General features: G+C 36.5%; 1 protein-coding gene across 1 annotated transcript in view; it reads right to left on the bottom strand.

Annotated features, from left to right (window-relative positions):
* Nucleotides 1-1,275: 1,275 nt before the first annotated feature.
* Nucleotides 1,276-13,199, bottom strand: part of taok1b (TAO kinase 1b) — a 48,050-nt gene continuing 36,126 nt past the window's right edge. The window contains exons 14-20 of the mRNA XM_042711067.1: nt 12,759-12,995; nt 12,303-12,431; nt 4,350-4,553; nt 3,969-4,208; nt 3,685-3,897; nt 3,247-3,429; nt 1,276-1,910 (exon numbers count right to left, since the gene is read on the bottom strand). Of these exons, the coding sequence (XP_042567001.1) occupies nt 1,395-1,910; nt 3,247-3,429; nt 3,685-3,897; nt 3,969-4,208; nt 4,350-4,553; nt 12,303-12,431; nt 12,759-12,995 (1,722 nt within the window). The 3' untranslated portion in view covers nt 1,276-1,394. The remainder of the gene's footprint in view (nt 1,911-3,246; nt 3,430-3,684; nt 3,898-3,968; nt 4,209-4,349; nt 4,554-12,302; nt 12,432-12,758; nt 12,996-13,199) is intronic.

Here is a 13,199-nt window from a genome sequence, read left to right as displayed (position 1 = left end):
TCCACACAACACACTCTTGTCAAACCCAGCCTGAGAAAGGGGAGGAGGGGGCACCCGAGGACCAGGAGATCTGCTTGTATGTGACTGTAGTGAGCAAATAAGAGTAGAAGAGGATGGTAAAGTGCTTTTCTGTGATGTTAAGATTAGTGAAAGTAGACATAAATGCGACAGGCTATTATCCTTTTGCATAGTTGCGATTGTTAACTTTGGCATCACTAAATCAAAAGACTAAAACAAACATTAACATTAATACTTCAGCGACTTTTGCCATACTGTTATTCAGGAGTGAAGTTTTACCGTGCCAACATGCTTTAACACTCACATACATTCACATTGCAAAACCTGTTTTTAGTGTCATTCTACATATTTAGTTCAAGACTACCCCTACCTTTCAAGACCCCTAAAGTATCTCCACATTAATATAGTCATTTCATATAGCTCACCTACCTTATAACTTTCCTTTTGTCCTTTTGAACACATCTGTTTATATACTTACTATCAGAATTTTAGGCTATGTTTTCAAAGTTTTAAAAGCAAAATGGCATCCTGCTCTCCACACAGTTTTTGGTTATTTGGACCTGTGGAAGGATGGCAATGGCAACATTAAAAAAAAAAAAAAAATTAAGATAATTAAATCAAAATATTTCTAACACAATCTTGGAATTTCACAGTATCTTTTCATAGTTAAAATTTGTTCTGGCACAAAAAGAGCATAATGTTTAGTAACACATTAAAATTAGTGCTTGTTTATAAATTACTAAGCTAGACAAAATCAAGTGCATTGTAAAGCTTAATTCTTTCACATTCTGCTATCTAACCTTTATACCATCTATTTATATATATATATATAATAGTTATATATATATGAATCAATGTTTATGAGAGAAAATGATATATATATATATATATATATATATACCGAAACCAGCTGCTGCAATTGTTTTCTTATGAATCAATGTTTCTGAGAAAATTATATGCATTCATCTCCCTCTCTATACAACCGAAAGCAGCTGTTAATAAGACCATGATAAAACCCACTGCATAAAGACTTACAATCTCACCTGTGAGAGGTAATGCACAGCATTCATATATTGGTTCTCACCCTCATTAACATGTTCAAATCAGATTAACACACTCTGAAATCTGATACAACTGTCCCAGTGTGTTAATCTGATATTATTGTAAAGTGAACTACAATTGATGCAATTTGTGCTTACCATGTGTATAAAATATGTATTTAGAGGATTAGATAATGGGCGTAAAAAAAAAAGAAAAAAAGAAAAGACCAAAAAAAAAAAAAAAAATTAAATAAAAAAATACCAAGGTGCCCCTTTGTCCCTTCCCCTATGGCATTTTGGGTCAAGATGGGTGTTGTGGGAGAGCAGCGGGTGGTCTTATGTGTAGGACAAGTGCGAGCCATTGGAAATCTGAGAGGCGAGGCTGGCACTTCTGCTCATCGCCTGCTCACTGCGGACCCCTGTGGTGGCCCGCCGTACCGCCTGGGGACTGTTCCGTAGCCCACCACTTCCCCCGCTCGAGCGCTGACTGCCCCCAGACCCGTAGTGTCCCCAGGGGGGTGGCCCCCCTGAAGGCAGGCCGTGACCCCAAGGCTGCTGGATAGAGTCACTGTGGCTTGGGTGGTGGTGGTGGCTGTGCTGGCTGCCACTGTGGTGCCCTCCCCATTGTGACCCCTGGGAGCTTGCACCATGCTGGGAGCCCCAGCTACTCTGGGCCCCCGGAAAGCTGTGGCTGTGGCCATCGGATGAGGCCAGGTTGGAGAGCACCATGTTGCTGAAGCCCAGACGCATGCTTTCAGAGTCGAACGCCTCAATCTCCCGGGCCTGCTTCTCTAATAGACTGCGGATTCGCTCTGAACGCTCATTTTGCAGGGTAACCATCTCCTCTTCAATCTAACCAAAAACCAAAACAGAATCAGGTAACACTCTGATGAAGATATTATATTTTCTAAGCTGCTGTTGGTATAGTTAAGGCTATAATACACATAACTTTTCCCCAGATTTTTGCACAGATTTGAGGTATGTACGTGTGTCAATGCTAGCTGATGAAAGTCAGAACTAGTACAGTATATTTTTATAAGACATATTGGTTGTTGTTGTAGGTATGTACTGGTAACTGTGTGTATTTTTATAAGACATATAAGATGTGATTGTAGAATATCCTGAGAACTGTGTTATTCTGTTCATGGTGTATGATAAACATGCTGCACCGGCCACTGATACAATGTAACGTATGTTGGTAGTTTGTTTCACCCTTAGAAAGTAAGCAAGAGGATAGTTAAATAATTATAACAAGAGTTTAAAGATGAAGTCATTGGATATGAACTGTATAAAAGTGGAAGCTGCGACTGGGTTCTGTAGGCATCTCGCTTTGTTGACTACTGCAAGTGATTTTTGAAAAGAAAACAGAGTCTTTTTCCACAACACTAGCCTGCAGATATTGGGGAGTCAGAGCTGACAGATTTCACAGAAAACTGCATAGTGTATAACTCTTATTTTTATCTTCAGACTATTCCATCTAGTTGGGGGAGATCAATATTTTGAGGCTGAGTTTACAATATTATTTTTCATTAGTCTCCTAGCAACGAGGCAGATGGTTCTGCATGAGATTGTGTTCAGAACTACTTGAAAGTCTGGTAGTGTGTGATAATCACTCATATTAGTGTATGATGACCAGTTTTTCACTCGAACCATTCACAAAGTCGCCAAATGAATGATGCGTAGTGTGTTGTGCAGTATATTCCAGCCTTTACACAAAATACTTGTCAAACTTTAATTTTTAATTCATTTACTTTTGCGTAATTTTACTGTTTGTTTGTTCACTTTTTGTTGATTTTAAAATTTGAATTTTTTTTTTTGTTCTACACATTTTTCCAATAGTGTGTCCAAAATCAAAATTGGAGGGTCAACATAAATGGCAAAACACTTGTTCTTGGGCATGCATTAAGAGAATGTGATGTGTCTTTTTTGAATTTTGGATGTGAAATTAGGCTAAACATCCTTCTATAATTTAGAGATGCTTCAAAGTTCATATTCCACTGAAAAGAAGTTTGAAAATGTATTTTGTGGATGTTTTATGTGGTAAATTTATTACATTTATTTGATATTTATGTTTGTTTTTTATTTATTTCTTATTCTGGAATGTCAAAATCTCAAACTCTTTAAAACAACATGCCTCCCCCTGTGGTTTCAAGTAGTGGGCTGTTTGGGTTTGTATCAGTTAACATACCTTTTGCTCAAGAAGAGCCCTCCTCAGTGAAACCCTCTGCTCCAGCTCTTTCCTCTCACGATCGTGCTGCGCATCCGTCTGCATCTTGATCTTGCTCTGATAAGCATTTAGCAACTCCAGCTCCTGCTGCAGCTGCATCTTAAGCACCTGACATTCGGCCTCCTGTGCCTCATCCAATCGCAGCTGAGGGGCAAGATGGGAGTCATAGTTACATTTAGAATTAGTGTGTTAATGACAAGAGAAGGTGAATGCCACATTATCCACATTTAAATTAGGAGAACAGATTTTTGCCCCATGCATTACTTATCCCACAACTGAATTTATCCTACAACTGAATACTGTTAAAGTAACTGTATCTACTCCTTTGGTTAAGGCTATTTGATTTCTTTATAGGAAGAGATATACATATGCGTACACCTAACATGGCAGGTCACTCACAGCTTGTGTGGAGAGCATGTCATTGATGGAATGGTCGTACTGCTCAGCAAGGATGGCTAATTTCCGGGTCTGCTCCTCCTTCAGCCTCTTCAACACAGCCTTGTGGTCAGACTTTGGTGTGGTCTCCAGGAGGTGGTTGCGCAGGGCCTTATACTGCCGTGTCTGGATTTTACACGTGTCCTGGAACTGTTTCTTGATCTGGAGCTCTTTAGACTAAAGAGGAGAGAAAAAAACTAGTACGTACTAGCTAATTTACATTTCAAAAACAAGCATAGGCTACACACCTTAAGGCTCTTGGGCTGTTGCCGGACCTCCATGACGTGTTTGCGGCGTAGCTCTCGCTCTCTGCGTTTGTTGTACTCTAGCTGGTTGGTGAGTTCAGTCTGATGCTGCAAGCGGATCAGCTCTGTACGCATCTTCTGGATGGTGCCCAGCTGTCTCACCTCCAGCTCTTGCATGGATTCATGATGGCGGAGTAGCATGGCATGTTCCAGATCTTTCTGCGTCTGGCGCTTATTTAGCTCCTGAATCAAGAAAACCTCTATCATTATATTTTTCTTTAAAAATAAAAATATAGGAACTAAATTTTTTTATTATTTTTTTTATTTACAAAAAATATTATCAAAACAGTCATTAATTATGTCTTTGAGGAAAAGTGAAGTTACCTCGCGTACAAGGTCTTGCTCTACGTTGTGTTTTGCAATGAGGATTCGCCGTTTAAAGCGACGACATTCCAGCTCCAGGTACTGCCGCTGCCGACGGAGCAGGTTGGCCTCCTCCTCTGCCTGGTAGTGCTGAAAGTTCTCCTTCTGCTTCGAAAGCCGCTCCTGCTTCTCTTTCTTAGGGGTGGACTGGTTCTCATTTAGCTCCTACATGCAGAATGGGAAACATCAATAGGTTGTAAAGGGAAATACAGACATTTTTCTTGCTTTTTTGTTTTAGTAATAAAAGGCAAAATGTAAAGACATATTACATTTATATATTTGTTATGTATAATAAAAATTTTAAAGACCCACTGTGGTGAAAAATCAGGTTTTTGATATTGTTTACACGTTTCTCTGGTGTTTTTATCATGCTTAAAGACAAACCATGTGCAAATTCATCAGTCAACACCATTGCTGAGGTTTTTTTCCCTTAAAACTGCAGTGTAACAAAAACAGTCTCAAATATGTGGTTTTAAACTGCCCCTGTTTCCTACCGTCAAAAAAACATGTAACCAATTACATCAACGTGTGAGATGAGGCTTTTCATATCTGGGCCTATACCATGAAGCAGGTTTAGCTGGCTAGCCAGGTAAGTTTCAGTTTAGTTTGCACTAACTCTGGGTTAGGCACCATGAAAGTGGTTTGGGGTTTGGTTTTCAGCAGTGTTCATCACCAATGTAACCTGCGCTCCAAGGCTCTGGGACCTGTACCATGATGGTAGCTTAACAAATTCAGAGTTACAGGATTAGTTTTGAGTTGACAAAACCAAACCTCTCCAATCTGGCTTTGTTGGTACCATGATGCTGATCATCAACTTTCTTTGTCAACTCAAGCTTTGATCCTGAGTTTGTGGAGCACGAGCACATGAATGTGTTACATCACTGGCAAACAGCCAATCACAAGCCTTGCAACACAAAGCAAGTTTGATTTACTTCTCGCGAGAGACCCAACGAGATTCAAAACTAAAGGTTTTGCTAAAGGTTAAGAGATTGAAGAATGACAAATGTAAACGTCATATGAAACATGAAAGAAGACAAATAAAATAAATGATCTTGCTCTATCAGTGCAGTCACAAGTGAAACTTAGTTTATACATTTGAAAATAGTAGTGATATAGACTCGAACATGTAAGGTCACGTAGTCATTTTTAAAAGTGTTATCTATTGATACTACAGCTCATTTATATTACATGATCTGTATACATTAATATTCATTTAAAATAAATGATTTATAATAACTGTTAAACTAAAATTGCTTGTGTGTAACGGATTAATAATAATATGAATCATATAATAATTCTATAGATCATATAAAATAACTACGTAATTATCATTAAAGCCACAAAAACAATTGTTAGTATTAGTGACCTTTAATTTGGGGCAAGAGAAACTGGGGGAGTCACTTTTTGTTTCAAACATGTGTCACTTTGCTCATATCTGATTGGTCCAACTTCAGTTTGAGATCTCCAACCCAGAACATAACCTGCCCCGGAGCAGGTTAGCCGTGGAGTGTAAGTTAATATGGCAATGAACGCTGCTAAAATCCAAGTCACTTACATGGTACCTAAAACCCAGGATTGGTGCAAACTAAACTGAAACTTATCTGGCTAGTCAGCTAATCCGGCTTCATGGTACAGGCCCCAGGTTTAGATATCTCAAACCGAAATTTGTTTAATCAGTTTCGAGCAAAGTCACTCCCCCAGTTTCTCTTGCTCCAAATTAAAGGGCAATACATAGTAAAACATGTTTAAAGATAAAATCTTCTGGCTTTTAGTGATATTATTTATTATAATTGTTTTATGTAATTTATATAATTATTATACACTAAATCCATTACACTAGCCATTTTAGTTTAATTATTATTAAACTTTTATTTTAAATAAATATAAATGTATACATAATATAAATAAGCTTTATATACAATAGATAAAACTTTAAACATGACTTCATTTTAGGTTAGATTTTTGATTCTGTGTATACCTTTATACTAGGGCTGTGAATCTTTGGGTAGACAGTGATTTGATTCAATTCATGATTCATAGATTTTTGATTCGATTCGAGAACGATTTTTGCAAATTCAGAACGATTCAATTCAATTTGATTCGATTTATTTCACGACTCGATTCTGCATTCTTTAAGTGCATTCACAGGATTATTTAAATTCTTCCCCTAAATTCTTTATATGCTTAGTTGGGGGTAAATTAGAACCAAAGAGAACCATAGGTTACATAAAAAAAAAAAAAACACTTTTGTCCATTGTTAGATGATAGTTTAATGATGTTATGGCATGACATGGCATATGTAGAAATTTATGTAAGCCAATATTTTTAAAAAAGAGCTTTAAATGTAGTTATGTATAGGCTAACATTTTGTCACACCAACGGCATAGCCATCATTTCAGAAGTGACAGAAATGTCAAATACAATAATTTTATCTATGTATGCATTATTATTATTATTATTATTATTATTATACAAGGAATTCTATTCTTATCTCTTACATTGAATTTGCTATAAGAAATCAAATACTCTGCTGGACAGTGGACAATAATCAATCATTTATAATCTATAATTTTTTCCTAATGGCAATTTTATTATTGTTTTATATACTACAATTATTTCAATTTTATGCACAGAATAAGGTAGAAAATATACTTTAAAGTTTCTGTACTGTAATAAATTATGTCAATTAGCACTTCGTCATTCATATATTTTATTAATTTATTGTGTTTATTGTTTTAATGATTCAGTTCATTCTGCTTTTTATTCAGCTTAGCTGCAGATATAGCCCGTCACGTCTTAAGTTCTATAAGCGTGGGATCACTTCTCTTTCAGTGCGAAAACTTCTCTCATTTTTATAAAATAAAATGCTATAGTATATAAATTTTTCTCTCCATCGGCGAATGATGATTCTGAGAGAAAACACACCCAATTCCTATTTGCTAAAGCAACGAATGCTACTTTCATGCATCTGATTATCAGATAAACCTTGTAGCTCTTTTCTCAAGGTTGTTGTTAATGCTGTGGTTATTTTAACAGTTCCCTTCATAAATTCAGTTGAATGACATTGTTAAAACATGTATCATTCAATGGAACTGTGTGTATACTTTAGACACTTACATTTCTGCTCCGTCCATGCTGTGACACTGTCACACAAAGACATGTTTTTACCACTCAATATATATTAAGATGGTTTTATGTATATATAATTCAGTTTTAATGGTTTTACATGTTGTCTTAGCCATTTTAATCCTCTTATTCATTTTAGTGTGTGTATGTCTTTAATTGTAAGTAGGTCGGCCTGTCATGTGATCAGTCACGTGACAGGAATAAGGAACTAGACCATGAGTTCGTTTTGCCTCCTAAACACCTTTGAGCTTCCACTGGTCCGTGGCAGTTACGCAATCGGTGGGTGTGTTCTGAAACTCTACCTTCTTTGACGTGCAATTTTTTTTTTCGTATCTCATTCAACGGAGGTCAGGCAAGAGAACAACATCTCCTATCACTAGCAACATAAATACAATGTGTTGAATAGCTGAGCTGGCACAGATATATCTGCACCTGAACGATCGCTCGCGGACATACTTTTAAGATTCAGAGAAAGCATTTAATTCCTAGAAAGAAATTGCAACAAAGCTTGGTGTTGCAAAAAGTGACACAGAGAAACATCTGAGAAACGTTTTCCAAAGCCATGAAAAGAATGAAAGGAAAGAGTAAAGATATAAGGTAGAAAGTACCAAATACATGCATTTCAAATAAATGTTACACCATACAGCTGCTGCTGTTGTTTTTCTTTCAATAAATTAATTTAAAGGGTATACAATAATTGAACAAGCATACAATAATAAACTTTTGTTTTTATCAAAAGTAAATCATGACATCACATAAAATATAAAAAGGTATAACAATTTATACAGTTTAATAAAATAAATGAACACTAATAAAATAAAAGTAACAAACTGACTCCAATATTTTTTTCCACATCATGCTAAAGTTTTAGACTATGAGACATTCACACTTCGCATAAAGGACTGATTATGGAAATAGAATGGTTCTTTTGTATTGCAAACATGATAACTGCTGCTAATCATTATTCTTGTGTCTATAATATTCTGACCATTGGTGCCCGTCTCACACCTAGATTGCCTACACTTCATTTCATTGTTGTTATGTTTAGGGCATAGCCGTGAGCATCGCGACGCATGTTTACATTGATCTACACCCTGCCTCCAGCAGCGCGGGGGTGTCGGAATGTTTGAAAACAGTATACCGTCACTCAGCTTTTTCAAACTTCTTTTTGACCCCAAATGAAAATGGTTATTCAAACTTCGTTTGAAGTATATCTAGGCGTTTACTGGCCATGAGTAGGCTACTAAGGAGAGATCACACATCAGCTGCTCAAAAAAAGTGTCAGTGAGATGAATGGAGCGCGAGCACAATCCTGTAAGTCACAGGTGGTAAACATTGGAGCGTGTGAAGGAGAGATGCATGGCACGAACCCTGTTCAAGGTCTCCATTAATTCCTGCTCTCAGCCATCTGTTTCTTTAATATATAGTAAACTTAATGATCACACTGCAAAGCCTCTTTCTATTAAGAGATATATGGAATCGTGAAATAAGAGATTTTGACATCAGTAGACTGGGAGGGGGCTCACCATCTTATCCATTTCAAAGTCATCCATAGAGCATACATAACTCCTTACAAAAAGTTAAAATGAAACTGCAATCGGCCTATAGTTGCCATATCTGTAACACTGCATCATCAGGTACTTTTCTCCACACGTTTTGGGAATTTCCAATTGTTGTCAACCTATGGACACATGAATTCTGTTTTATCCTTTTTACTACAACTTTATTACATGTCTAATCCATGTTTATGTCTTCTCAATGACGATTCCAACTCCTGTATAAATTCAACAAAAGAGAATGTTGTTTGCTGATTTTACAACTCCGAAGAAGACAATAATACAAAACTGGTTTACTCCTCACATGTGCAAAAACATTTTGGATTCACAGCCTCTTTAAAATAGTGACTTGTGAATATACAACAGCATGAATGAACAGGGCTAAACCTAGTACCATTGATGCATGGTAATGTTTTTATACCAAAATTTTGGATTATATAAAGGAATGACTATAAAAAGCACTTTCTTCTCTTCTTCTTTCAGACTGTAAAAATATTGGTATTTCTGTTGCTTCCCCTTCCCTGTTATGTTTGTTTGAATGGATGTTGTTTTGTTTAAAAAAAAAAAAAAAAAAAAGTTGATCACAAAAAAAAAAAAGAAATCGCCATTTATTTGATTCTTAGCGTTTTAAATCGATTACTGTCCGAAATCGGTGATTCACGATTCAAAAATCCATGTATCAAGATCGATGCATTGCATCGTCAGGGTCTGTAATCGATGCATCGAGAAAATGAGTGAATCGTTTTACCCCTACTTTATACAGTTTTAACTTTATATAAACTAACTTAACAACTTTCACTTGCACTGATATTGCAAAATGTTTTCTTTAAGTTGTCCTCTTTCATGGACTGCTCTTTTCATCTTGCTGTGTAAATGGGTGTTTAAATTCTTAATATTTTTCAATCTTTTAATGTTTGGCAGTTAATCACACTGGCTATGTTTACAACCAAATAATTCATTTGTAATCGGATTGGCGGCTAAATCGGACTGAAAAGCCTGTATGTAAACACCTTATTCCATCCGATTGAGCTCGATCAGAATGAAATTTCGAACCGATTGAAGGGGGTGGTTTATTCCATTTCTAATAATTAAACCCCAAAACTGAAAGTAATGCGCATGTGCAATGACACAGAAATAGCGTAATTAGCGGTTCTTCCTATTGAATAAAGTGTTGTATAAATGTGTCACTCTGCAACTGTGAAGTGGAGCAGGACAACCTCCCTCCAGTCCTTGTTTTGGATTCTGATCCACAGGCAACCCATTTTGGGCGTGGGGAGGGGCATTTTTACTGTGTGATAAATGAGCAGCACGGCACAGTGGTTTATATGTATATTTATCCATAAATGGATGAATATTAATTCTGTTAACAAATAAAGAAACCATGTAGGAGAGTGGTTATTATGTGCAAACAGTGAGAAACTCTATATTTGTGCAGTGTGCACGTCAAAAAAAAAAAAATCCATTACGATTTGAAGCTTGACATATAAACACGCACATCAACCCGATCACTTTATTTAGCGTTCATGTAAACACTACATTTAGATTCATAAATCAGAATGAATTCAGTCTGACTGAACCAAAAATTGTGCATGTAAACGTAGCCACTGACTTGCTTTGCGCGAAGTGAATCACAGTTTCAAGGTGTGTGACTGGCTGTTCATTACCGATGTCACACTTTCATGTGCACTTGCGCCCTGTTTGCATGCAGCGCACATGAAGCACAAGCGCGTGCACCAGTGCAACAGTGGTCGCGGTATGGGTGTTTCCGGTTTGTGTCCGTGTCTTTTCCATGTATTTCCACTGTAGAAAAGGTTGTTCCGGGCCAAAACTGACTTCTTTCATATTTATTGACCAGTAGGCAGAAAACTATGTCAGTATATCATCATAAACACAGGCGTTTTTGTCTTAAGTGAACGTAAACAGATGAGAAAGAAAACACATGTACAGTGTTTTTAGCGCCGCGTGCGTTCGGTGTTAAAGTGACAGCAGCCTATAAACGCGCTGCCTGTCATTAATGTTAATCAAAGAACAAAAGAAAAGCATTCACTGATTTTTACTGAATATATTTAATAACTTTAATCTATATTTTATTTATGAAAAGAAAACTATGGAACGTTTTTAAATTTTTTAAGTTTAAAATTTCTGTACCTTAAATTTGGTTCAGTTGTATTTATTTATCCTATTAATTGATTTGTTTGTTCCTATTTGACTGTTTACTGTTTTAACACTTTAATATTTAAAATTTATATTAATCTAGTTGTTTTTGCTGTGGTATTTATTTTTTAAAGCATAGGCAAAATTCCTCTTGCAGTGTTCTGTTCTGCTGCTGATTTTTGCTCATGTTATTTAGCTGCAACAGAATTATTGGATTTTTTTTATCTTATTGGAATCGAAACTAAGAATGGATAAGAATCAGAATCAATAAAATTCAAATGATACCCAACCCTACTCAGGATCAAAGCCTGAGTTGACATAGAAAGTTGATGATGAGCATCAGCCGGATTGGATAGGTTTGGTTTTGTCAACTCGAAATGAATTCTGTAACCCTGAGATTGTTCAGCCACCATCATGGTACAAGCCCTTGGTCAAAAGTTTCTATTTACTTTTTTTTTTTGGAGCAGTGTAGCCAGTCACAGAGATATCTGTTGAGAGCTTCATTGATTATAAACAAACTTTTTGAGATTGTGATAAATTAAGATGAGCGACAACTTTTTAGTGATCGTAAGAGGAGCACTCATTGCACTACTAGGCTATAATACATCCAGAATTTGAATAATGAAGAAATTATTTTAATGGGATTTTTTTTTAAATATGTCATTTTGATTAACAAAGATGACTTAAATTTCTGACTGCAGGGAGGCTTTAAATCAAAAAACTTTTTTTTTTTGTTAAGTATGAATATTTCTGTTTTCAATTATTTATTTTACTTCTTGCTTTAAACATTTTATATCAACTTAGTAACAGTTTTCTCTCATCCTCTGGATTGTATATTATCCATTTCTATAACTGTGTAACTGTCAAACGGCTGAACAATAGAAATATATGACATTATAGCTGTGTTGCCTATGCCTATTTCCGGGTTTTCATTTGTCTTCATTTCGTTACACTGTTCAAGCAAAAATAATCTCACAGATCTCAAAGGTCAGTTTAGGTGGAATTATGCCATGATTGAAAAATACAATTGGCAAAATCATATATGGGTAAAAAGCCATGCTTGAATATGTGTGTTTACCTCTTTCAGTTGTTCCTTTCTTAGCTTGTACTCTCGTTTCTGTGACTCCAGGAAGCTACTAAGCTCTTTCTTTTGCTGTGCTTGAATGTGCTGTTGGAATTTCTTCTCATCATTGGCAAATGACTTGGCTCAAGATATAACATTCATGAAAATGACAAAAAAATAAAATATATCAAATAAAATATCTTTGTGCATAGTGCCTTTGTCATGATGAAGCAGAAATATAATCTCCCCCTTTGTTGCCACAAAGTAGAAAGCGAATCATTTTATGACGTAATATCAAGATTTGTCTTCACTGGAATTGAGGGCCATGGCATAAGAGGAAGAGGGGAATTCCCAATTCATAAGCATTTCTCAGGTGAACTTCCACATTACTTTCCACATCTTTGTGCGGCCCAAAAAATGATTGTGCTTGTGATCTAAACAGATTGTGTGACATGGCTTGTGCACACTTACATCTTTTTCTATGGATGCTTGGTTTTTCTTCACAAGTTTCTCCATCTCAGTGGCAAAGCTGTTCCTCTGGGCCTCCAGCTCTTTGTCCAGTCTCAGCCTGTGTTCATCCATCTCCGCTTTCAGTTTGTTCTCCAGGGCCATAATGTGCTTCTGGTGCTGCCGTCTCATGCGTTTGTAACCGGACATCTGCTCCCTCAGCTCGGAGTCCTGCTCATGTTCCTGCATCTGGCGTGTCACCTGAAAGAAGGGAGAGGAGGAACACAAGGAAATGGAAGGAAAGTGAAGAAGAGGAAATAAAAATAATCAAGAGACATCTTGTGAATTTTGAACATTACAAGAACCTGAGGCTGAGAGTGAACAAAAAATTATTGTGAAGCAATTCAGTTTACAGTTACAGGGTTAGCTGTTCGCTAGCGGTTGCCTTTTACATAACAGTACATA

This window comes from Cyprinus carpio, chromosome A21 (assembly GCF_018340385.1).
Source record: "Cyprinus carpio isolate SPL01 chromosome A21, ASM1834038v1, whole genome shotgun sequence".
NCBI lineage: Eukaryota > Metazoa > Chordata > Actinopteri > Cypriniformes > Cyprinidae > Cyprinus > Cyprinus carpio.
The sequence above is the reverse complement of the archived record's forward strand: the minus strand, read 5'-3'. Positions and strand labels throughout refer to the sequence as shown.